The sequence below is a fragment of the Periplaneta americana genome, chromosome 16, assembly GCF_040183065.1.
Source record: "Periplaneta americana isolate PAMFEO1 chromosome 16, P.americana_PAMFEO1_priV1, whole genome shotgun sequence".
Classification (NCBI taxonomy): Eukaryota; Metazoa; Arthropoda; class Insecta; order Blattodea; family Blattidae; genus Periplaneta; species Periplaneta americana.
This window is the reverse complement of record NC_091132.1, coordinates 88,753,259-88,779,655: the sequence shown is the minus strand read 5'-3', so window position 1 is coordinate 88,779,655 and position 26,397 is coordinate 88,753,259. Positions and strand designations below refer to the sequence as shown.

The following is a 26,397-nucleotide window of genomic DNA, read 5'->3' as shown; positions in this document are numbered from 1 at the left end:
CTGTGACGAAACTAGTGTCACTACTGTACAAAAACATTTCAAATTTATTTCGCTGAAACAGAACCGTCAAGTGGGTAAACTGACTTCGGCTGAAAGGGGAAGAAGTGTTACTGTACTATTCTGTATGAATGCTGGGGTCAGTACATTCCACCATTTTTCATATTTCCTCGACAATGCATGAATGAAAGACTCCTCATTGGTGCTCCTAAAGAGAGCATAGGTGAAGCTCAATCAAACTGATGGATGACATCCCAGTTGTTCTTGAAATGGATGCAGCATTTTGCTCACTATGCCAATCCTTCTGTTCAAAACCCCGTTTTGTTAATTTTTAGATGGCCATATTAGTCATAAGGACTTGGAGGTGATCAGAAACCAGAATATTCATATGTTAAGCACTCCACCACATACGACTCACAAGCTTCAGCCTCTTGATCGTGTTTTCATGAAGCCATTTAAAGATGCATATTATGAAGCTTGTGGGCTCTGGATGAGAAAGATCCTGCTGCAAGGATAACAGAGTATGAAATAGCAAGTCTTGTAGGTGATGCTTTTGCAAGAGTTTCACAGGCTGAAATTGCAGTAAAAGGATTTCAGTGTACAGGAATTCATCCCCTGAATCCCAATGTATTCACAGAGCTCGATTACCTACCATCAATGATGACAGACATAGCAATGGATTCGAACGTGGATCAAACTGAGAGCCCAACAGTTAGGCCTATGCTTCCATTCCCTGACATGACTTCTGCACCTAAGGCAGTTCACATCATGAGACTAGTCCTAATAGGCCTACTCCTACTGATAGGCCTAATAACACCACTCTTGTAAAGAAAACAATTCAGCAGCTCAGCCCAATTCCGGATGCCAGTAAGAAGCAAGAAGTTAGTCGACGCCAAAAATCTGAAAGAAGTGAGGTTTTGACATCCAGTCCTTACAAGACATATCTAGAAGAAAAAAATGAGAAGATGAAGAGAGAAGTCAAGAGCCTAGTGCGTGGGAAACGCCCCCTATCAGGAAAATTCTTCCCAAAAAGCTCCAGAAAGACAACTAAAAAAAATGACGAAAAGGAGGAAACTACATGCAGTTTTTGGGGGGAATCTCATGACGAAGATTGGATCCAATGTTCTTCATGCCAAATGTGGGCTCACGAAGCCTGTGCCAGCATTCCTGAGACATCTGACACGTATGAATGTGATTTTTGTCAAAAGTAATATGTGACCGGTACTGCCTGCCAATTTTGTGATTGTATCGATTATATGGTGACATATAATTTATGTTTTGTATTAATATTAATTTCTGAATTTTTTTTTGTAATTACCATTGAGTTCAATAATATATGTACTTACATTAGATCAAAAGAGTGTGTCAAAAAGTTGAATGTTTTCTTATTTATAACCCAAAAACCTTAAGCGGTCAGTACTGGAAGACTTCCCCTACATGAAATTCCTCTTTTGGACAAACTCATGTGTAATAATCAATTAAAAAAACTGGAAGGAATAGAAAGAATAAATAATCTATTAAAGGCATTACGACTAAGTCATATTAATGAGGGAGAGATGAAATCGTTTAATTGTCCTGTGAGTACAATGATATTTTTCGTTTACCAGGAGATCGGTTAACTGAAGTTAAAGATGTTGTTCATTCAATCCCAACACCGAGAATAGACCCCTATAAACCCATAACTTAAAAAAATTACAGATTACCTAGACAACATCAGGAGGAAGTAGAAAAATAGGTGAAAGCAACCAAGTAGCGCCCATGGAATTATCCTCTAATTGTAGTTCCTAAAAAGACGGATGTCAGGGAAAAAGAAGTGGCGAATTTGTATAGATTTCCGTCAGTTGAATGCAAAAACAGTAGGAGATAATTTCCCTTTGCCAAACATTCAGGACATTTTGGATAAATTAGGTCGAGTTCGATATTTCTCGGCCCTAGATTGTGCTGATGGATACTGGCAGGTACTGCTTAGCCCTGAAGATAGGTGTAAGATCGCATTTAGTACGCAGTCAGGTCACTTTGGATTCAAATGAATGCCATTTGAATTAAAGTCTGCTCCGGCAACTTTCCAAAGATTTATGAATACTATCTTATTTTCATTGATAGGGATTCGCTCTTTTGTTTATTTAGATGATTTGCTTATATTTGGGGAAAGCTTAGGAGAACATAACGAGAAATGAAGAGCTGCATTTGAAACATTTCGACAAAAGCAAGTTCAAATCGAAATGGATAAGTGCGAGTTTTTAAAGGAAGAGTTAAAATACTTAGGACACAATATCTAAAGAAGGTATTACCCCTGACGAAGAGAAAATTCGTGCTGTTAAACAATTTCTAACTCTGCAAAATACTAAAGATGTAAAATCATTCCTAGGACTTGCAGGATATTACCGAACATGTATTAATAAATTCAGTCAAATAGCAAAGCCACTAAATTAAAGAAAGAAATGCAATGGACATGGTCCAAAAAACAAGAAGAAAGTTTTAAAACTTTACAGCCGAAATTAATGGAATACCCAGTATTGTAATTTCCTGATTTTACGCAAGCTTTTATTTTGATAACCGATGCTAGTAATCTTGCAATAAGAGCCATCCTTAGTCAAGGTAAAATAGGAGAAGATAAGCCCATAGCGTACGTTTCACGTACTCTTAATGGAGCAGAATAAAATTATAGTACGGCAGATAAGGAACTTTTGGCCATTATCTGGACATGTAAGCATTTCCGTCCATATTTACTAGGTACAAAGTTTACCATTGTAACTGATCATCAGCCCCTGAAATGGATGATGAATGTAAAAGACCTGGGTTCACGAATACTGAGATGGAGGTTACTGTTAGAAGAATACTATTTTGACGTTGTCCATAAGGTGGGAAAAAGAAATGTGAATGCCGGTTGCTTAAGTAAAATCACCCTCTTTGTGAAAGACGGAACTAATGATATTTCAGAAGAACGAAAATCGCGATTATTGAAAGAATCACACAACTGTCCCATCGGAGGTCACCAAGGAATACAAAGAACCTATGAAAGGATCAGATTGTATTGTAAATGGCCAATATGTTGGAAGATATTACACAGTACATTAGGAAACGTAAAGTTTGCCAAATTAATAAAAGTCAACAGGCTATTCCAAAATCCCTTTTACAAATAACAGACACACCCCTGAGTGTATGGGAAAAGATATCATTTGATATTGTAGGCCCTCTTACCTTATCATTGGAAGGAAATAAATATATTTTGACATGTCAGGATCTCTTAAGTAAATATCTAATAGCTGTTCCAATGCCAGAAATGACTACAGAGATTGTAGCCAGATGTTTTGCAGAATATATTATACACTATCTACCAAAAAATAATTAGACACTGTTTTTGCCCCTTTAAAACCTCGTGGTACCACCTCTTGTTGCTATAACAGCAGCTCTCCACTAGTTTGTGTAGGATATCCACTGGAATGTGTCGTCATTCCTCTTGCAACATGGCACTCAGTTGGACGATGGAAGTTGGCCCCACGTTTCGGCATCTACTATGCAGTGGTATGCAGACAATGCTCACAGTTGGACTGGCCTGCACACAGTCCTGATCTCAATCCCACTGAGCACCTTTGGGATGAATTGGACCGGCGATTGAGGTCTCGGGAGATGCGACCAACTTCCATTGTCCAACTGAGTGCCATGTTGCAAGAGGAATGGCGATGCATTTCAGTGGATATCCTACACAAACTAGTGGAGAGCATGCCTGACAGGGTGGCTGCTGTTATAGGAACAAGAGGTGGTACCACGAGGTTTTAAAGGGCAAAGCAGTGCCCAATTACTTTTTGGTAGATAGTGTATTAACTTATGGAATATGTGATGTAATTCTCACAGATCACGGTAGTCAATTTATGAGTAAACTCTTTCAAGAAATTTGTAAGTTACTCAAAATAAATAAGATTCATACCAGTGCATACCACCCAGAGTCTGATGGTAGCTTAGAAAGGTCACACAAAGTTATAGTGGAATATTTAACATGTTTCAGCTTCACTAAACAGGATGAATGAGATAGATGGTTACCCTTTGCTATCTTTACTTATAACACAACTCCTCACTGTAGTACGAAATTCACTCCTTATAAACTTATGTTTGATCGAATAGCAAATATTCCTGAAACTTTAAGGCAGGAAGCGAAGATAATATATACCTATGATGATTACGTGGCATAGTTTAAGCAAAGGATGAGGCTCACTTGGCAGGAAGCGAGGGAGTTCCTCAGACAAAGTAAGGAAAAGTGAGTACTCAACGATAATAGGAATAAAGATAAGAAAAGTCATAGGCCTAATGACATAGCTCGGGAAGCACAGAAAGAAAAAAAGGAAAAACTGGACCTAGTGGGTAGGCCAGCATGAGGTAACTAATGACGTAGCTCTGGAAGCCAAAGTCTAGTTACAAAAGGAGAGTAGGAAAAAGTTGGACCATCTGTGGGAAGGTCCATTTGAGGTGACCGGGTTTAACCTCGAGTTGTGCAGAATTGGAGGTACAGGAAAAAAGAGATTCACTGTACACATCAATAGAGTAAAGGAATACAAAGAATAATTGTGTTTTTTTTTTCAGAAGCATACCAAGATGATTTTATGTAAGTGGTTAGCACTACTCATGGGTATGACTACTGTTAAGGTTGATGCTTTTCAGCAACTCAAAATGAAAAAATCAAAGGACAGACAGGCATATACTTTGATTTTGTAGCAGACATGTGGTTCACTCCACATCTCTGGGATGTCATTACTTACGTAGACATGGGACCAGTACAACACCTGTATGATACACTCAAACAAGGGACTGTAACTATATAGAATGAACGTAAAAATTTGTTAGTATACACATGGTATCACAAAACTGATTGTGAGCAAGGATTAGCTCACATCCTGGCTAAAAGAACTAGTGTACAAAGGCTAAGAGAAACTCTTGAAGAAATTATTGGATCAATGGTCAATAATAATAACAGGAAAAAGTGTTCTGTACTAGGTTTCGTAGGCAAAATTTCTAAATTTCTATTCGGCACTGCAACTAAAGCTGAGATAGAAATATATAAGGAAAGAATGGATAAGATGCAGCAAGAACAACTTAACTTTTTGCATATTAGTTGACAGAACAGTTAACACTTTTAAGGTCACATTTGGTAACAGACAATGAAACAACTACGGAATTATTGTTTAATAAAAAAGCATTAAAAGAAAGTTTCAATATGTTTATTTCACATTACCAAAAGCAGTGGGAAGATAAGACACATGAAGACAATACGATTATAGCAATTAACCTAATGAGCACAGTACATAACAACCCCCATGAGCACAGCCAAAGCAGAACACTAGTGTTAAAGAGAATTAAGACATTTTTGCGAAGTGTCATGTGCTAGTATAGACTGAACGCCCTAGGAATTAAGTATTGCACGTGACTGCATTGCTAGTATTCCGAATTTCAATGACAAAGTAATCGAGAACTTTGTACACCAAAAGGGAAGACGAATGGAATTTATATTCAAAAGATAATGTAAGAAATGCATGTCTTTCAAAATTATTATGTTCTTACTCAACATTTGTTATTCAAAAGCTTTTCTTTTAACATAATTGTGTTTATCCGACAAAATTCGACATTTATACCAATGCCATTCTAATTCTTAAAAAAACTTGTGCAAATTAACTTAGCTACTAAACTCCAAACTAAGATATAAGTTACTACGATTATCTATAGCTGTAAATTATTTCATGCAGAACTTCCAACTATTTTAACTGCGGGCCGCTATTGGTGTACATATTGATGATGCTAATTTTTTTTATGATTTTTGTCTTGTTCAGAGATATGTGAAACAAAATGAAACTAATTCTAAGTTATCCTCTTTGCTTTCTCATGAAAAATGGTCGAAATGTTTCAGTGTGGACAACAACGCTAAAAATCACCCTTAACTCTTAAAGTTAGTTCAGTTTTGTTTTTCAGTTTCAGCACATAATGGCAATTTTGAGATGTTTTCTCTCATACAAAGCCAACAGATAAAGGAACAGAATAGAATGACACAAGAATCTGTGAAGGGTATTTTAACAGTTCAGTAAACATGACTTGAGAACAGTTTCACTCACACATAAAGAAGTGCCCAGACATTTAAAAAATAACAAAAGTAGACAACAAACACACATTCAAAGTATACAGAAAACCCACAACAACAACACACATACACAACACATCCAACCACCCCACACAACACAAACAAGCTGCATTCCGAACAATGGTAGGTATACAGACTACTCAACATACCAATGAACCAACAGGATTACAACGAAGAACTAAACACAATCAAATACATAGCACAAGAAAACGGATACAACCCCAACATAATAGACAACATAATACGTAAGACCAAACAAAACCACAAAAATAAAAGAATACAACACAAACACAAGAACACAAAAAATACATCACACTAACATACGAAAACAAAAACACACATAAAATTGCAACCTCATTCGAGAAATTAAATTACAACATCGCATACAGAACAAATAACACTCTACAAAAACATCTCAACACACAAACAACACAAACAAACAAATACAACCACACAGGCGTATACAAACTCAAATGTAATACCTGCAACAACTTCTACATAGGACAGACAGGCAGATCATTTCAAACACGTTACAAAGAACACATCACAAATGCCAACCACACCTACAGAGACATCAACACAGACATGGAAATACTGCACATCCAACCAAAAAGCCAGAAACTCAACACACTAGAACAATATGAAATATACAGACACACGAAAACACACCCCAACAATATTCTCAACACACAACTCAATTTCAAAACACATACACTCTTTGACTCTACACTACGAACGCACCCTCACAGGAAACAAGAGGCGCGAAGACCAACAACGACCAGTTCTGAAGATGACCCAAAATAGGTCGAAACATGTTAACAAGGTACGTGAAAATTTAACACAGAAAGTTCTTATCATACATATTCCGAAGTGATACAGTGTTAAAAATTATGTAATCAAGATGTATATTTAAAAAAAATGAATGCACTCAAAAATAATCCTGGGTGCAGTGAATAACTGAAGTAAAATTAAAAGTATTTTCATGTGGTTACACTTCGATATTAAAAGTGCATGGCATATTTATTTGTTATTGATCTTAGTAAGTAAATATTAAAACAAATTTTTATGGGTGTCCTCTTTTTTTTTTCATCACATAATATGATAAACCTGTCCCTGTCTAATCCTGCCATTTATCAATTGAAATTCTGAGAGTTCATAATTGGTTTTTATAGCTATCTTCGTGTTTTTATAGATATTGTAAATGACTGTAATGATTATTTGTTAAAAGCTTTCACTAATACAAAAAATGAAAATATATGAACGTATTCTCTGATTATATAAAACGTTTTCTGTGTTTTTTCTTCATGAATTTCAAATTAAAGGATGTACACTTACTGTAGCGGCAAAAAGAATGGGCCGGCCGACAATTTCTAAGTTCCAGAGACATACATTGCGCATGCTCATCTCATCAACGCCGTAGTTCACTAGGTAACATATAATTAAACCATTTAAATTTGCTGTATTTTGTTTAAGAGGCTAAAATATGAAATAAAATCGAATGGCGGGTCGATTCTAGATACATCAGGGCTCTTGAAGAGTGAAATAATAATAAAATTGATAAATACGAAATCGACCGGAGTGAATATGAACAGGAAAATCATGTATTATGCCAAACTGATATAAACAGTTGCAGTAGTGTAAGTTGTTACGGCATTGGTATATTGAACAAGTTAGTAGTAGTAGCTCAAGGTTCGAATCTCCCCCAATCTTCTTTTTTTTTTTTTTTTATTACAAATTTGCCACCATATGTGTCTCGCAAAGCTATAATTATGTGGCGATATATCTTAGAATATGCCCAAACTCTAATAAATAATAAACCTCCCTCCCTCTTTCAAGCAGTACTGCTATCTGTTAATATAATGTTCTGTCTCGTCATTACGCTTGAAGATGGCACAGAAACAATAACTCATTGCCCTGGTTCGCATAGGTTATTCTGCATATGCTACTCTCCGACAGGACTTCGATTGGAGAAATGTCATTTTCTCCGACCAGGTAATTATCTCCAGTAACATTCTGTGTATGCTACTCTCCGACAGGACTTTGATTGGAGGAATGTCATTTTCTCCGACAAGGTAATTGTCTCCAATAGCAATGACAGTACTGCCCTAGTTTATTGTATGAATGACCACCGTTACGCTTCGCGTGAGGGTCGCGTGTTGGGGGTGGATGTCATACGATGCGGCAGGACTTCTGGAACGCATCCATGGTCTGTTTACTGCAGAAGTCTACGAACACATTTTGGCAAATGTAATGATTCCTTCCCCCGAAAACGATATCCAGAAGGAACACTTTTCTTCCAGCAGGATAATCATCTGATACACACCACCAACTGGATTCAAAGATGGTTTATGAGTAGGCGTGATGTCGACCCAGTCGACTGGCCTCCAAATTCACCAGATATGAATCCGTTTCAAAATTTGTGGGCTGCAGTCAAAAGGATCCTACACTCTAATTGGGCAGAACAACCACCCATTCGGACACCTGAGGAATTGTTGGACAGAGTTCTAGATGCAAGGGAGAAGATGGCCAAGAATTTAGACCTGTTCCATAATCTTGTGGACTCCATGCCGCGCAGAATGAGGGCAGATGTTGACGCAGGTGGTTTGTGGATGAGATGCTAGTTCCCACCACAGCCTTGTTTTGTTAATATATTAACAAATTGTTTGTTTTTGTTAATTTAATTATTTATTTGTGTTTGATATGCGTCCGTTTTTTAGGATGTGAAACAAGTATTTTTGTTTATACAGACCAAGTCTCACCTATTAATAGCCCACAGGTGATGGGCAATAATATTTTTACAAGGCAGGCATAACGAAGTTTGTTAACAAATGCCATTTCACATTTAAACTAATAAATTAAGTAAAAAGTTAAAATAAAAAAAATTAATTGTACTGTACCAGGAGGCGAACTCACAACCTCTGGCACGGATGTCAGACTTCTTACCACTGGGCCACACATTGCTCGTAAGGTATATTACATTATAGACGGACGACTTTCGATGAAGAGACACCACATCAATGCCTTGCATTGGGTTACGTTTACACGAGTGAACCGCGCGACAGAACTTAGCATTTCTATCGGCCAAGAGTTGGCCCATTCTTTTTGCCGCTAAGTATACATTGTACAACACAATCCAATGCTTTAAAAATAACATTAGATGAAATAATACTTACATTCTTGAAGCACAGTGAAATGCTGCTACATTGTAGTCTTATCCTTGGTTTTGTCTAAAGGCACATATCCACACTCTCCCTTCGTGTTAGGTCTCCAATGCAAAATGAGCTCCCTTTGACTTCATCAGATTATTAAGTTATAAATTGTGACAGTTAGTCTATGGAAGAAAATCGTGGCAGATTTTAATATATTTATTTATTTGTCTAATGGCTAGTACATGATATTTACAATCATTGACTGAGGGAAAACAAGAAAATGATGAACAAAACTACGAATTAAGTAATCAAAAACATTCAGGCTCTGGCTTCCCAGTAGCGGTCGACTTCCTTGGAGGATTTCAGAGCAGGGCATTTTTCAAGATGTTGTCTGTCCATGTCTTCCTGTTGATTGCACAAAATGCAGGCTGGTGATGGCAGAATGCCAAGACGATTGAGGTGTTTACCCAGGATGTCATGTTAAGTGTTAAGGCGAAAGCTTGCAACTGCTAGTATTCTGGGCTCAGGAAGTATATATCCTTCAGTAATTTCTTATGTTGTTGCGAAATGTTTATGTCCAATTCTTGTTGGTGATTATTTTTTTGTAGTTGCTTGATATATTGTTTTACTGAGCTAAATGACAAAGGTTTCCGTGGGTTTATTTTGAGATTGACGCCCTTCTTAGCTAATGTGTCAGCCTGTTCATTCCCATGTAGATTACAATGTCCTGGGGTCCATTGTAAAACAGCTGTTTTGTCATGTTCTTTTGAAGTTGCAAGTATTTTTTGACAATTATTGATTTGTTCTGTGTAGGTGTGTAGAGGTGGTCAGTTTTATTTATGAACAAGATGGCTACTTTTGAATCCGAGAGGATGACAGCATTTGTGAATTTATTCATACGGAGTAAAAGTTGAATTAAGGCAACATGTACAGCTTTGATTCCTCCATCACAGGCAGATAGATTGTAACCAACTGAGAGGTAGAAGCAAAATAGATTACTAAAAATACCAGCTCCTACATTTTCTTGAGGAGTCCACACCTGTGGAATAATGGCTAGCGCATCTGGCCGCAAAACCAGGTGGCCCGGGTTCGATACCCGGTTGGGACAAGTTACCTGGTTGCGGTTTTTGCCGGGTTTTTCCCTCAACTCAATATGAGTAAATGCTGGGTAACTTTCGGTGCTGGACCCCGGACTCATTTCACCGGCATTATCACCTTCATCTCATTCAGATGCTAAATAACCTAAGATGTTGACAAAACATTGTAAAATAACCTACTAAAAAAAATTCCTTGAGGGTCTGTTTTTGAGCCATCAGTATAAATTCTTATCCAATAGTCTTTCAGATATCTGATATTACGGTTTCAAGAGCCATTTGTTTTAAATTTTCTTTACTGTATTGATTTTTGGTGATTTGTTCTAAGAAGTCTACTTCTGATTGGATTATATCTATCTGAAGTGGGTTTTGTGGGAGCAAATATATCAAATCAAGTAATAGGTTTTGCTCCAAAAATATGTATCATAACACAAAAGCAGTGGCGAAGCTACTTGGCAGCAATTGACGCAATGCCTACTCACAAAAATTCTCACGATTTAAAAGTTGAAAGGGTTAAATGATATAGTCTTAAGCCACGCAGACAAAATTTTACAGTAGAGAGTGTTTGTTAAAGGTTTAGAGTTCAATGCTATTAGGTGTGGTATCATAATTTCTTTGACGTATATTTACATCATTTGTTGAGTAATTTCTAGAATATTTGAATGCAGTAGTAGTTTCCCCATATGTGTAAGAAACGAATTCGCACAAAAAAACATTTTTTGTTAAAAGTGTGGTTTTGGACTACCTCATTCTCACCCCTTCAATTATAAATAATACTGCAATCATATTTCCTGCCGTAATTGTTGTGATTGAGAAAATTAGTTGTTTGTACTAGGTTCTTCACTCAACGACTGCAAAATGGTGGCACATGTAAATGATAGATGTGCTTGGACAAGGTGACTGAGGGTCTATGGTTGAGGCACATGTTCTCTTGCTTCTTCAATGATCGTGGCTTTACAGAACGACTGATTGAGGGAGAGGAAAATAGTGTGAGGATTTTTTATGGCAGAAGAATTTCTAGCAACAACAATGCTATGAGGCATGTCTCATGACCAACCATCGCAACCAACACCGCTCTTGAAGTCAGTGTTATCAATTCAGCAAAGCTAGATCTAGCTACTTTTAACAGTTTTTGAGCAACAAACTTTATGAAACTTTTGTATTGTAAATTGTGTAAATAATATAATTTAGCGTCTTTAAAGTCCGTTACAAAGGAATACATTTTTATTTATTGATAACACAGTAATGTATTACTTCCTGCCTACCCACTCGTTAAATACTGGCTTCGCCACTGCATAAAAGCAGACTTACATAGGCCTACTGCAGAATGATACTTAGCTTTCTAAAAATATAATGCAAACAGAATTATGTTTGTGTTCTGCTGAAACATTATCCGTGTTATGATAGGATGCCAACCAAAATCGATGTTTTAAAATTCAGAGATCATACCTGTTACATTATTTCTTTTTGTATGCAGTTTATCAACAAAAAAGAGTTAATTCAGAACTTGCATAAGAAGCTTACTTTATTTTATTTGTTTTTTTTTTTAATTTTCACAATTAATATTAGAATATTCTATTGAGGATATTAGAAAAATCTATAGTTGTACATAACTAATAACTGATTTCATTAAAGTGAAAGGTATCAAATATCAAGTTAATGTTGCCAGATATTGCGATTTACATGTCACTAAAGAACTCTTAAGTTGCTTAAATAAACAACTAGTTCACTGTATTAATGTTAAACTATATTGGTATTTTACCTTAATTGACTAATTTCGATGTGCTGTGCATTACCATCTGAATTCTAGTGAAGTCCCGTACTATTACATAATTCAGAAGTGTTGCATACTACATCAAAATTATTCAATTAAAGTAAAATACAACATAGTGAAGTAGTTATTTATTTAAATAACTTAACAGTTCTTTAGTAATAGGTATATAAGTGTTAAAAGAGTCTAATCAAGAATGAAGATTTCATTTTTTTGGACTTGACAAGAACTGATTTTTTTTTTGTCAGAAAATTTACGTGTGTATTCTTCCACAATTTGCAATAAAAATTGTTTTTATTCCTCATTAATTCATCATAGGTAAGGACATCGCTATTGCTTACATTTCTTTGGACTTGACAAGAACTGACTTTTTTTTGTGTCAGAAAATTTACGTGTGAGTTTTTCCACAACTAGCAATACAAATTTTTTATTCCTCATTAATTCATCATAGGTAAGGACATTGCTGTCGCTATATAATTGAATCAGGGACCACGTTTGCAACTTTTAGAGACTGAATTCTTCTTTTAGCATTCACATATTCATCATTTGCAAGCCACATAGCAGGATGTTCTTGAAAAAGAAAAACTCTGAGAGTTACTTAATGTCAAAAACAGTTCACTAAAATGTTATCTGATAAAGTCACCGAGCTGTAGAAAAGAAATTGAACTCTCTTTCACTTCAACATATTTAGGTGAATCATGATGGCTTTCCCACTTCAAGTTTTCAAACACTGAAGCTTTTATCTCATCGTCAAAAAGTGTCAAACCACTTAACGATTCAGTTAAATACCACAGATGGTGCTGGAAAGTTCTGAGGGAGATCCAGCAGGTGTGCGGTTTCGTGAACTGCTGTCCGAGCTCGACATCTGCCTGCCAACAGTTCGCACACTGGAAAATACGACCACTCCACTGTGGATTATGCGACATCCCATGTTTGATTTAAGTCTGAGCCGAAGTTCTAAGAATTTTACACCAGCTTTTGTTTATAGACTTCGTTTTAGTGAACTTTTATCGCAGTTTCCAAATTATTCATTAGTTTTTACTGACAGATCCCGAGTAATTGATTGTGTTGGTTGTTCCTTTGTTGCAAATGGAAGATATTTAAATATAAATTGAGCCAGTACACTAGTGTTTTTACTATATGCTTTTTATAGAGCTTTATTGTTTTTAGTTAGACAACCCGGGGACAGATTCCTTATCTGCTCCGACTCTTTAAGCGCCATTCAGTCCCTGCAGCATTTGAATTCTGATGATCCACTTGTGTTGAGAACCCAGGAACTTTTCCACACTTCCTAACCTCTGATTATAAGATTGGAGTAGTGTGGATTCCAGGTCATGTTGGCATTCCTGGAAACGAGGCAGCGGATGCTGCAGCAAAGGACGGTGCTATGAATGCATCTGAGGTGTATTGGCATGAGAGGTGCCAAGATATTCAAAATTACCTGAAACATATGTTATGCTGGCAATGGGAAGGAGAATGGTCTGCACAAGAGGGAAATAAATTACGAAGAATAAAGAATACTGTTTGCATTTGGGATTCGTCCACAAGAGCGTCACAACATGAAGAAATTTTACTCACCCGGTTGAGAATTGGCCTCTGTCATCTGATGCATGGCCATTTCCTACGTGGCGAGCCTCAGCCGGAGTATGATATATGCCATTTTCCACTTATGGTGGAACATTTTTTATTACAGTGTAGAAAATATGACTGTGTCCGTTGGCAATATGGAATTCGATCGACTTCTACATGATGCTCTTGGAAATGATTTTAATTGTACAAATGCAGTTCTGAGATTTTTATCGAAAACAGGACTTGACAGGGTGATTTAGTCTTTTATTGATCCATTTTACTTATCCTCTGGACCCTTTACATCTGGAGGTTACATTCATTGTTTTATATATGTTTTTAACACACTTGACATTTGGACCTTTTACATCCGAGCATTTTAGAAATTCGCCAGATAATTTATTTCTGGTGGCATATGTTTTATTATTTGATTATTTCTTTTTAAATACCAACTAAGGTCTGTGATCTGCTCACTGTTATGTTTTTCATGCATCACCCTGTTGAAACTGCATTTGTTTGCCTCGTTTTAACCATAACAACGCTTTTTAGTTCTTTTAAGCATTCAGATTATTGTATTGTGTTTCTGTTTTGTGAAGAATTTTAGATAAGGGCGCAAATAGGCATAGTAGCTGACACGCCCTTTTTAAATCCCACTAACTAACTAACTAACTAACTAACTAACTAACTAACTATCTAACTCTGAGGGAGATTTTGGAAACACTTTCATTCACTGTTCTAGTCCATCAGTTTCTTCAAAAGTTCTAGATCTTGATGCAGAGTTGATGTTTCAGATGGACAAGTAAACCACGCTTTCAAATACACCAATGCCGCAAAAAGGTTTATCTGCCTGAGTTCTTGCAGGTCTTGGTCTGCTAAAGGAAACTGTGACTGAAAGCAGTAAATGATTTTCGCCATCCATCTCACAAGATGATACGCTCTTGGGGCACAAATGGGAGTTGTCATGGTTTTGTCACCAAGAAACGTAACTGCTAACTGTAACAACTCTCTATAGTCATCTCTTGGATTGTGAAGGGTCAGGTGACATGTGAGAAAATTAAATAGTTTTTCTCTAAGAGGTTATAAATGCTATTTTAAGTATTCATCACTCATGGCACATTCAAACTCTTCTAGATTCAAAGAATTCCATGCAGTCGTAAATTTTTTAAATAGTTTCAATTAACAAATCCACCACATTCGCAATTATAAGTTCGTGGATATGATGTCTGCAGGCTAAACTTAGCTACCGCATCATTTCTTCTTTAACTTCCTGTGTTACTTGCTGTAATGGTGAATGACATCAAAGTAACTCGGTCTGCCAGATTCTACTCTTACAGTGTATCATGAACTGATCTTGCCTGTGTTTTTCCACTTCCATTATTTTGATGTCTTGAGACCTGCCAAGAGTTTCATTATGCCATCGCTAGACAATATCACAGCAAGGTTCTCAGTGACGTTTTACAGTGGCATTGAAGCTAATTGTGCGACCTCTAAATATTTAATATACACCGTGTCCAAGCTAGAGGTATCAAGAAATAAAAGGAAAATCAGACTTAACCATGCGAGTAATTAACTGAAAATTTGTTTTAATATTACCGTATATAAAACTCTCCAAGTTTTACATCCAGTTCAGTATATCTCAATGTGAGCACCTTTTGTTGCTCTGCAAATGTCCAAGCGATATTCCAATTCCCTCCAAGCAATGCTGTCATGGTAATTTTTTTCTTGGCCATATGCCCCACACCTTGTTTTCTCCCTTGAAATATATTTTACTCTCCTCTCTCTAACTCTCTGACTGTCATTTATTGATTTTGTTGTTAGTGTTAAAGAAGACATAAAGAAATTGTTTTTCAACCACTATTTTATATAATTCTGGATTCCAGTACTGCTGAAGTGGACAATTTTTGTTTATGAACATCAAACGAAATACATTAGGAACAGCAAGAGATGATCTAAGATCTGTACGTGTACAGATCTCCGCATACAAAACTTAGTCACCCATATGCCATATGGCTCCGTACAGACAAAATTTTCTTTTTCCATACGATTAATTAAAAAAAATTGTAGGTTCTCATACAATGTATGGCCCCGTATGTCCTCCATCACAGCACTTGCCTCCAAGTGTTTTGCAACATTTGAGGCATTATGTGGTCAATTGATAACCTGATGCGTTGTCTCAATTGTAACAAATTTTGGATTGGATGTTGTTGATACACAAAGTTGTTGATGAAACCCTAGGTGAAGAAATCCAATGGAATCAGATCAGGAGACCTTGATGCCCATCCTTTGGGTCTGCCTCTTCCAATCTAACAACGAGGAAAATTTCTATGAAGGAAATACATCATGGTGATGATGTGGTGGAGCACTGTCTTGTTGAAATGTTGATCCAAGCAGGATTTGGGGCACAGAAAAATTTTCTAGCATATCAAAGTAACTGTGCCCAGTCACGGTTTTCTCCAAGAAAAAGAATGGACCAATAATTGCATTGTGCATTAACCCCATCCAAACATTAACTTTTTCCCTGTCTCTTTGGTGTTCCACTACAGCACGAGGGTTCTTGGACCCCCATATGCGGCAGTTATGGTGGATGATGGAATGTAGCTTCATCAGTTCCTCAAGATATGAAGGGTTTCCGTCAATGCGTTGCAAAACTTTGTCTTAATCTCCTATCGTTCAACTGAATGCAGTGAAGAAGCTGAAGCTTGTATGCACCTAGTTTGAGTCGTTTATGAAGAACGTCATGAACAGTTGATTTGGGAATCTGTAACTGATGACTAGCCTGCCTAATGGACTTCCTTGGGCTCCGGTTAAATGCATTTCATATACGATCAACCGTTTTTTCGGTTATTTTTTTCTTGGGATGTTTGCCTGTTTGTGGAATCAAGGATCCTGTCTCTTTAAGAGTTCTATCCCACTGAAAAATTGATTTCGACGTAGGTGGATCCACGTTGAATTCTAGACGAAATGGCGTCAAACTCTGGTAACAGATTTAAAGTCAGTAAGCTAAAGCACACACTTCACTTTTTGCTGTGGTGTCCACATTTTACGTTGACTGTTAGCAATTCGTGACTTAAATCGCAATGATAAATCGTACCTTTTTTGCTTTCTTCAATTTTCTTGCTTTGTTGTATAAATTTCTAACATTGTTGTTATAAAAATAAAATCTTGAAGAGTTTTTGCATCCTGTGCCAAACATATAATAATAAAAGTGTATTTGTTAATGTACCGGTAATGGAACATTTTTAGGGGATAAGACATAGAAAAAGTCCCCCCCTCCCCGCCACAGGTATACATGGTTGGCATCCTAGTGTTAGTTATCACCAAATTAACTGTGAGCAATGAACCAAAACCCTTAGATTTATTTTCACAACATATGGTTTATATCCTCATTCATTTACTTATAAAAATAGAAATTCAAGATCTGTGGTTTTGAAATGAGACAATAGCCATAATTAAAACATCTTGAAGGGAATTAAGGAGATGGAAGAAAGAAATGTGTTCATTCTGACACTATGGAAGCTAAGAACTTGATTTGCAGATAGGCTATATAAACATAAACATGACATATACATGTGTATATATATGAACTGTTTTCAAAATAAAGTTATGTTTAAAATAGTCTTCAAATCCGTCATATCTATACAAGAAAATACTTTCTAATGTTTTATTTCAATGAGACTGAATTGTCAATGCTTAGTTTATGGTGAAAGTAAATATATCCCCTATACACGCCTGAAGGCGCTTGGGAACCATGAAAGAAAAGAAATTTCAAGACAATATGTTCGATTAACGAAAGTTGAATTCTTTTTTACATACGGTACTTTAAGGAATGGAAGCAGATCTTGAAGTAGTGAAGTATACTGTAACTACTACCTAAATATCGAAAAAATCTGACATCTGCCATCATGATTTAAGTTTTAAAGCTTATAAGTCAGTTAATTCTTTAAGACATATAAATTAGAATAAATCACAACAACCTGACATTTTCTATTGAATATCTGCATCATTATGGGTTGTGGCATTTTGATATTCTGACTGATAAGAATTTCGGGCATGCGCAGTTTGTGTCTTAAATATACTTCCACTACAGACATAAGTGCTAAGCTGCAATGCACAATCAAGTCTTCCACAGTTTCAATTAATAGAAGAATATAATTGCTCATAATAAAACTAGCACTATTTTTTACATTTATTGTTAAAAGGAAACATGAGGTAAGAACATCAACACAACCGAAACCATAAGCACAAAGGAGCCCTAAAAAGTTAGTGCTTCAAACACATAAATTTAAGATACATAGAAGCAGGTGCTTTGATAAAATCACACAAAAACCTACTACACAGTTTTCTAAATTCCACCAAGAAACAGCCCAAGTGAATGTTGAAAAATTATGTATAAATAAATGAATACATGTAATATTATTATTGTACTTTTCTTTTAATATTAAAGAGAATATTAGGAACAAAGTCCATAATATTCGTATCATTGCATAAGAGATTTCTGAGTAACAATATAGATAGTTTTTCTCTTACCAAAAACTTTTAAAAGATAGCTCTTCATTTTTAATCTTCAGTATATGACTGGAATATTATATATAGTTAATAAACTCTTTATAGTATTTATATAAAAAAATAATTTACAGTAAGGACCCTGTTTACATTAACCTTCTTTTCAACTCATAAATTCCACATCTTTTGTATTGTGACATTTAAAATAGAAGTTTTGGCCTGTTTCTGAAGCACTGTCATACAACTTCCAAGTTATTAAATTGAACCTACACCATTAAGTACAAAATTTAAATCAAACTGTTTGTGGATTACAAGACATGAGCCAAGAATGCACACAGACGACACTACACAGGTCCTCTGACATGTAACACAGTTTCATGGGAAACTAGAAATATTGCATAGATGCTTTATCACAGAAGGACTCTACATAGGACCATCGTCTTTTACAGTATCTCCAACATTTTTAAATTGTCACGTCGCAAGGAAATTAACATGGGACTCCATTTGTAATTCTCCACCTAGCACTTTTCGAGCACTTTGAGCGCACATATCCTTCTAAGAAGGAACAATCGCTTGGCATTCGGAAAAACATTTAAAAAAATATATATACAAATATCGATATAAGTTTAATAATATATAGATATATATATATCTTTAGTGTATCTGTAGTAAGTAAAACTAATAAATCTCTTCTAATTTGTTGTAAAAGTAAGATTTCAAAAGGAACCATATAATAAAAATATTGCACTTAAATACTGAACATAATGTAACAAACATTAACAAAATATACAAGTACAAAAATATGCAATGGAAATAAATAATGGAATGCTTATAATCTTCGTAGGGAAGACGAGAAAGTCATTAAGAGTACATTACGTATTCGGTAATAATTTAAGATGTCGCAGAGAGCAGTTAGACAGTAGATTGTTCAAAATGTACGTTACCTACATGGTGCAAAGGTACATCCAAAATGCGTTCTACTTCGGTAATTATGTAACCGTAAATAACAAACATTTAAGTCTGGTAGGAAATTTTGGGAACTCTGTAGGCGTTTTCTCAAACACCGTACATCAAATCAACACAGAGTTCTTGAAACATCAAAATCCAGTCGCAGATTAAATCTCATAATTACGGAATCTGTTGACAACCTCGCTGGAAGCCTCGGCATCCCACTGGACATTGCCTCGAGCCCCCCAGTGTATATTTGCACCTCCCTCCGAAGCTCGACGCTGTGCAGCTGTAGTAGCTGCTCCACCGCGGACTGTCCCACCTTCTCCAGTTTCAGGAAGCATGCGATCCTTAGTCTTGAATGTTGACCAGTGCATTGACTGCAACATCATAAGCACATGACAGTCATTCTAGGAGTACAAAATTTACAGCCACAAACAATAAGTAATTTTTAAAGATAGTATGGAATCTGGAAATAGGGCTGAGAGGACAAGGAAGACTCAAGACATCTCTACTCAGACTTCTTCAAGAAGACGGAAAAAGGATAACGATAGTGACTACAGTAATAAAAAAATGGGGTAAAATGGAAAAAAAACTACAGTGTATATGGGCCATGCTGGCATGGAAACTGACCGCCATATACTGGGTAGGAAGCCATGCATCTGCTGCTAAGATGGCGTGAGTGCTCTTGCAGTTCTGCTGTGCTAAGACAGCATGCAAACTGTTAAGGCCATTCTCATATTAAAGTGACCACCTCCATAAATAATAGTTTATGCAATATCACTGAACTCTGCTTCTAGAAATCTACTTGACAAGGTTCTGTTACCTGTGATAGAGTGCAGTTCGTTCTGTCATTGTGCAGCAATAGTGAACAGATAATTATTCATTAAAGCAATGGCATACGCAGAATTTTGTCAAGGTGAGGGGGGGGGGGGGTTGCCAGCATTAAAATGGTTTACAATTTACATTATCTGAATTTTAAATTTTGTATATTATTATTATTATTATTATTATTATTATTATTATTATTATTATTATACGGTATATTTATTATTATTACTATTAGAGATGAAACATTTCTTCGTAAATATGATACCAGGATATATGTGACTCGAGTATTGTACATGACGTCAGAGGGAAGGGGGTAGAATTGTTTTCTGTACCATCTGGTTACAGCAATAATGCTGTACTACATATCCAGTGCGATAGTAAGTGAGTGAATCGATTTCTAACCTGTAGTGCAGTGTTATTGTCATTACTTTATATATTAAGTCTTTCTAATATATGTAGGCTTTAGTTGAATTGTACACTCCATAGAGGACTATCAAGAGTAACAACTTTACACTGGTTATATTTCACTCCAAATGTTCTGAACAAATAGTGCACAACATTTATGTTCCACCAAAGTATACTTTGTATGTCGGAAACCTGCTCTTGTTTACATCTGACCACTGTGCAGAGTTCAGAAACACCCACACTGTATGGTTGAAGTGCAGTCAACCTCGTGTCCAAGGAAGGAGAGGTTTCATCATTAATTATTACACTATGTTCTAATAGAACATATTCATGAATATGCTTATAAAATCTCTGAAACGTAAGTTTTTTACAGCAACCCAATTTTAAACAACAAGTTAAACTTCATATTGCGTCAGCTTCATTTTATTATAAGGTCGATACTAAGTGGTAGGTCTATTTACAATAAAGATAGCATTGTTATAATTTGAATGTGCTGCAGCACCAAGCACAGGGATTCTATCGAAGGCGGTGTAGGAGGACTCTGCCTTATGTTGATGTAGATTTTGTTACTCTAACAGTAAAAAATTAGAGAAGAAAAAACGATTATGGATAAAAAAAATTACTCAAATCTAAATATGTCATTCTTTTTTTAAGTTCAAGGTGAAGTTCAAACCCAGTAACTCTCCCCCCCTTTCATATGCCCCTGTATTAAAGGGATTTATTTACATATATAACAGCTACATAAAATACAGGAAATCATGTGGTACAACCAGGCGAAAATTCAGACGTAAAATATCTGCAAGAGTGGCAACAAAATTATTGAAACTACAATCGTACAGAATGTCATATATTAAGAGCCCCAAGATTACAATCGGAGGCATAACTTTTGTATTTGTGTGTCAAAAAAAAAAAAAAAAAAAAAAGTAAATAATAAAGAATTTGATCCCAGATCGATTTTTTTTTATGATGAGGCTTGGTTTCATCTGTATCAGTGCTTAAAGTTTATTTATTTTGCCTGGCAGAGTTAAAGCCATGAGGACTTCTCTTCCACTCAACTAAAGTGTGCCGGTATGAGTCAGGAATGCATACAGAACTTGGGTAATGAGCTGGTATGACATACCGTTAATAAGACTGATAAAATGTGAATTTAATATACCTTGATATAAGGTTACCATCCATCCCAAACAGTTTATATGATTTGGTTCACATTTAATTACATATTATAAGTACGATGAAAATTCTTTTACATAATTTTAATGGAGTTGTTACAAATTTTTCATACAATAGGTCAACAACTTCTAATAATTCGGGATGGACATGATTCATAACTTGTTGACCCATAAGACATGTGTACTGATCAGTATCTGTTTCAAATTAGCTTATATTAGACTTCACAATGTATGGAACACACGAAAGAAAGGGAGTATGGGAAAATGTGGCTCCTGTTGTGAATTTCAGACAAGCATGTTAACTGTATCTTACCCTTTAAATAAATGTACGAGTAGTAAGATCCATTAGTGTAATTTTAAAATTATTTTTGCATGCTAAGAGGTCATTTGTAATTTTTATAATAACTGAAGTTTTTAAATGGGCCCTATGCTATATCCTATTCCATTTTGAAGTTATTTTTTCTCAATCGTTATTGATTCTCTTTAAATTATCCCCACCACCCTTCCTGTATTTACTTTATGCATACCATCACTCCTTTAAAGCCACTTTAAGCACTGATCTGCATGGCCACGCAGCATCACAGAGTGACAGATATGTTCATCAGAGAAACCAGATATTGTGCATAAAGCTGCATTGTATGATGGTATGCCATCAGTGGCTATAGGATTATTGAACCGTATTTCTATAAACAAACAATAAAGAGTGCCAGGTACATCAGTCACATTTTGGAACCTCTGTGTGATGAGTTGACGTATATGGAATGTGTATTGTTGTATTTCCAACAAGTCAACCTGATAGTCCAAACCGCATACGAATCCATGACCAAAGCATGCCGGATATTTGGAGACAGAATTATAAGCAGGAATTTATGACCACCCAGATCACCAGATCTTACGCCTTGTGATTTTTATCACTGGGAAATGTTAAAAAATGAAGTGTATAAAACTAATCCTCATAATACACTACATAAAGATTAATTTTTGGTCCTACAGAATATATCTGTTACGGTAACAATGGTTATTAGAGGAGAAAAATTCGATCCGGCGCCAGGGATCGAACCCGGGTCCTTGGTTTTACGTACCAAGTGCTCTAACCACTAAGCTACGTCGAAGTTCAATCCACAGCACCAGATCTCTAGTATTTTTTCCTTTGTGGCCTGACTCCAGTTCGACATATATGTTGACATATTATATTAAGTCAACTGCCATTATACAAGGAGCGCACTCAATTGAGCGACTTGGTGGCCGGGATTCCACAGTAATATGCACTGTTGGGCGAACAATCTACGTAAAGATTAATTTTTGGTCCTACAGAATATATCTGTTATGGTAACAATGGTTATTAAGTCATTCAATTGAATGCGCTCCTTGTATAATGGCAGTTGACTTTATATATGTCAACATACATGTCGAACTTGGAGTCAGGCTACAAAGCGAAAAAAACTAGAGGAGAGGGATTCGATCCGGTGCTGTGGATTGAACTTTGACGTACCTCAGTGGTTAGAGCACTTGGTACATAGAACCAAGGACCCAGGTTCGATCACAGCGCCAAAGCGAATTTTTCTCCTCTAATAACCATTGTAATCCTTATAAGCTAGATGAACTGAAAAAAACAAACAAGGAGGAATTAGGTTCATTACAATAGAAGAACTGATGTGTGTGAATGACAATGTCTTGAGATGTGAAATATGCGTACGAGAAAATGGACATCACAAGCAGATCTTCTGTGAGCAGAATGAGTACCAAATGATGATGTGTTATGTATACCTAAGTTTTAAACCATGTAAGTTGTAAGAGCACACATGCGATCTTAGCAACTGATATGTCGCTTCCTGCCCAGTATATGGGCAGTCAATTTCCATGTCAACATGGCTCAGACACACTGTATTATATATTAGGGCCCGAAATTTTACGTTTTTACGAGTACCGTACATGCATTTTTTGCTTCATTGAACATAGCTGAAATTTCATATGGAAATGTTACGCACCTCCAGGATCCAATCGGCAAAGTTTTATTTCACATAAAAATGCATATTTTCTATATTAGCGCATAAAACCAAACATTTTGAAATAAATAATTATATAAAACTCAAATATTTTAGGGATTTCTTTGTCTTTAAATCACATATTGTTAATGAAATTTCATAAAATCAAATATTTTGAAATAAGTACATAAAACTCACAAATTTTCGGAATTTCTTTGACTTTTCTTCTCAACTGCCAAGACACGAGTCCTGCTAACCATACCTCTATAGCTAGATTATTTAATGAATCAATGGAGTTGATATGGTCATGTGGGATTAACGATGATAATGTTCTTCTCCTTCTAACTGATAGAGCAGTATACATGAAGAAAGCTGCCATGGGATTGAGTGTGAGTTACCCCTATAAATTCACATTGTGTGTGTGGTTCATTGCTTGCATTGTATCTATGAGACAATACGTACTATATTTCCAAATGTTGACTGCAAAGCAACTAGCGTCATTAAAATACAACATGCGATGTGGAAAGAACATTTTCACGCTACAAGGCCTTGTTACATGATAATCAACATTCCTTCACTAGTGAGAATTTGACAATGGCGTTTGTTATGCATTGCAACACCGATAGGATGTAAAGGTTAGTAAAATTGAAGAAAGTTTTTGGCATATATTTTCGAGTTTTTGGTACAGTATATATTTTTAGATTTATAGCACACAAAAACATAACTATTTTCCAAGTTTTTAGTACCGTAAAGTGGGGATATTTCGGACGCAGGGGTAACATCGGACGGTAATTCAATGTATCATATTTTATGTTGGTAACACCAGTTCTTAGCATCTTTTCCGCGCTTTTTACTATGTTCGTATGTTTCTGCACATTTTTAAACACCCATTGGTGAACTGGTGTTACCAACATAAAATATGATAAATTGAATTACTGTCTGATGTTACCCCTGCGTCCGAAATATCCCCACTTTACGGTACATACAATTCTGGGCCCTAATTATAATACATAATCAATATGACGTGAAATATTTGTGTACAGAAGAATGAAATACCAAGCAACAAGGCATTTTTAGTATCATAACTTGAAAATTTAATGAATACAAAATCAGGTATCGGTAACATTTACACACTTTTAAAACTTGTACAAATGAGGGACTGGCATCATGCTGATCTCATGTCGTGGAAATCTTGTGAAGTGTTTGTGTATTGCAGTCAGAGAAAAGGTTGATGTTAATGCGAGGTAATATTGGTGGAAAAAGTTAAAGATGCCTTACAAAAGAGTAAAATAACTTTTTTTTATCTGCAAAGACTCATATAAAAGACCAGGAACAAAACTTCCCTGGGAGACAGAAAGACAAACAATTGAGAGGAAAATAGTGAATGCGCTAAGAAAAAAGATTTTAAGATAACTGAAGCTGATGCAAAATTGAGGGAAACTTTCAAAACCAATACTTGGAAGAAAATAGAATTTATCAAGTCATAATAATAAATAAAAAAAATAATATAAATTCATGTAACAGCTCCGTAATATTACAGTCGACTAAACTTAGAATTTAGTTTATAAAACAGCTTAGGAGAAGATGAGGAAAGACATAATATTGATGACACTGGGAAAACAAAATAGGACCCTTACAATGAACACAGAAGATACAATGGAAACCATGACAGAGCCCTTCACATCAGCAGATGATTAACGAGACAACAACGCATATCAAAAGCAGATGAAGTTGTCACAGGAACCCGTACAAGAACTTACTCGAGAAGAAATTCGAGTAATTCTAGACACCTTGGAACATGCAAAATCTTCAGGAGAAGACAATATGGTCAATATAATTCTGCTACGAGTGTTGAAAGTGCTTCCTATATTCATCGCAACAATTTATAATGGATGGCTTAATAGGGGAAATAGAATAGCTAATCGGTGATGTATGCACCCATTATCTCCTGGCCTAGTTGCCTCATAAATGGTGCTTTGTTGGTATCATTTATCATACCACAGCCCTGGTTAAATTCACGGTGTGGTGTGCTGTACTTGTACAAGAGCACGGCTGTTCGGCTACCCAGTCATTCACAGAATAGGAGTAGTAAGCACAATAAGCCTCAAGCTGTAGTGCAAGCCTTAAGGTCCCTCTTCTGTACAAGAGAGAAAAAAAATGGCAGGAAAGAAGAGGACAGTAAAATTCAGCTGGGTCAAAACTTACGTGAGGGGAGCTGAGAAGAAAATAATAATAATAATAATAATAATAATAATAATAATAATTTAGTTCTATAACAATTTAAATATCCAAATATTTTGCGTTAAATAAAAACACAATGAAATAAAATTATTCATCTTGATTACACAATTTTTAACACTATATCACTTAGGAATATATTATGTGATGATTACTTTCACGTGTTGTCTCCCACGCCAAAACTAGTCACTTAGCAGTGGCGTAGCATGGGAATTTCTTAGGTGTTGCCAGTTCGAAAATGATACCACAGTCGAGGAGAAGATGAATTTCTTTCGAGCGTTCTACTAACGTTTTACGAATATATATATATGTTACTGTAAATGTACGAAGACCGGTAAATCTTAGAATTTACCGGTATAACCTAACATTTACCGTTATGGTGCGGTAAAACCCAGTGGCGGCTCGTGCCGGATAAATTAGGTGAAGGTCAATAGAATTCTAGGTAATTTCCTGGAATCGTTATATAGCCGTGACGTCGCGAATGCTTTTGTAACCTATACGATGGTCATATTGAATTAATGTAATATATTCACCATTTTCTTAAGTTTTATGAAAAGCACAGCATATAAAATAAACAAATTTTCAACATTTTCGGAAGCTACGTCCCCTTAATCCCG

At 35.9% G+C, this 26,397-nt stretch overlaps 1 protein-coding gene across 1 annotated transcript in view; it reads right to left on the bottom strand.

The window, feature by feature from the left end:
• Nucleotides 1-17,863: 17,863 nt before the first annotated feature.
• jdp (DnaJ domain-containing protein) overlaps nucleotides 17,864-26,397 on the bottom strand; it is a 29,335-nt gene continuing 20,801 nt past the window's right edge. The window contains exon 4 of the mRNA XM_069812508.1: nucleotides 17,864-19,532. Coding sequence (XP_069668609.1) covers nucleotides 19,320-19,532 — 213 coding nt within the window. The 3' untranslated portion in view covers nucleotides 17,864-19,319. The remainder of the gene's footprint in view (nucleotides 19,533-26,397) is intronic.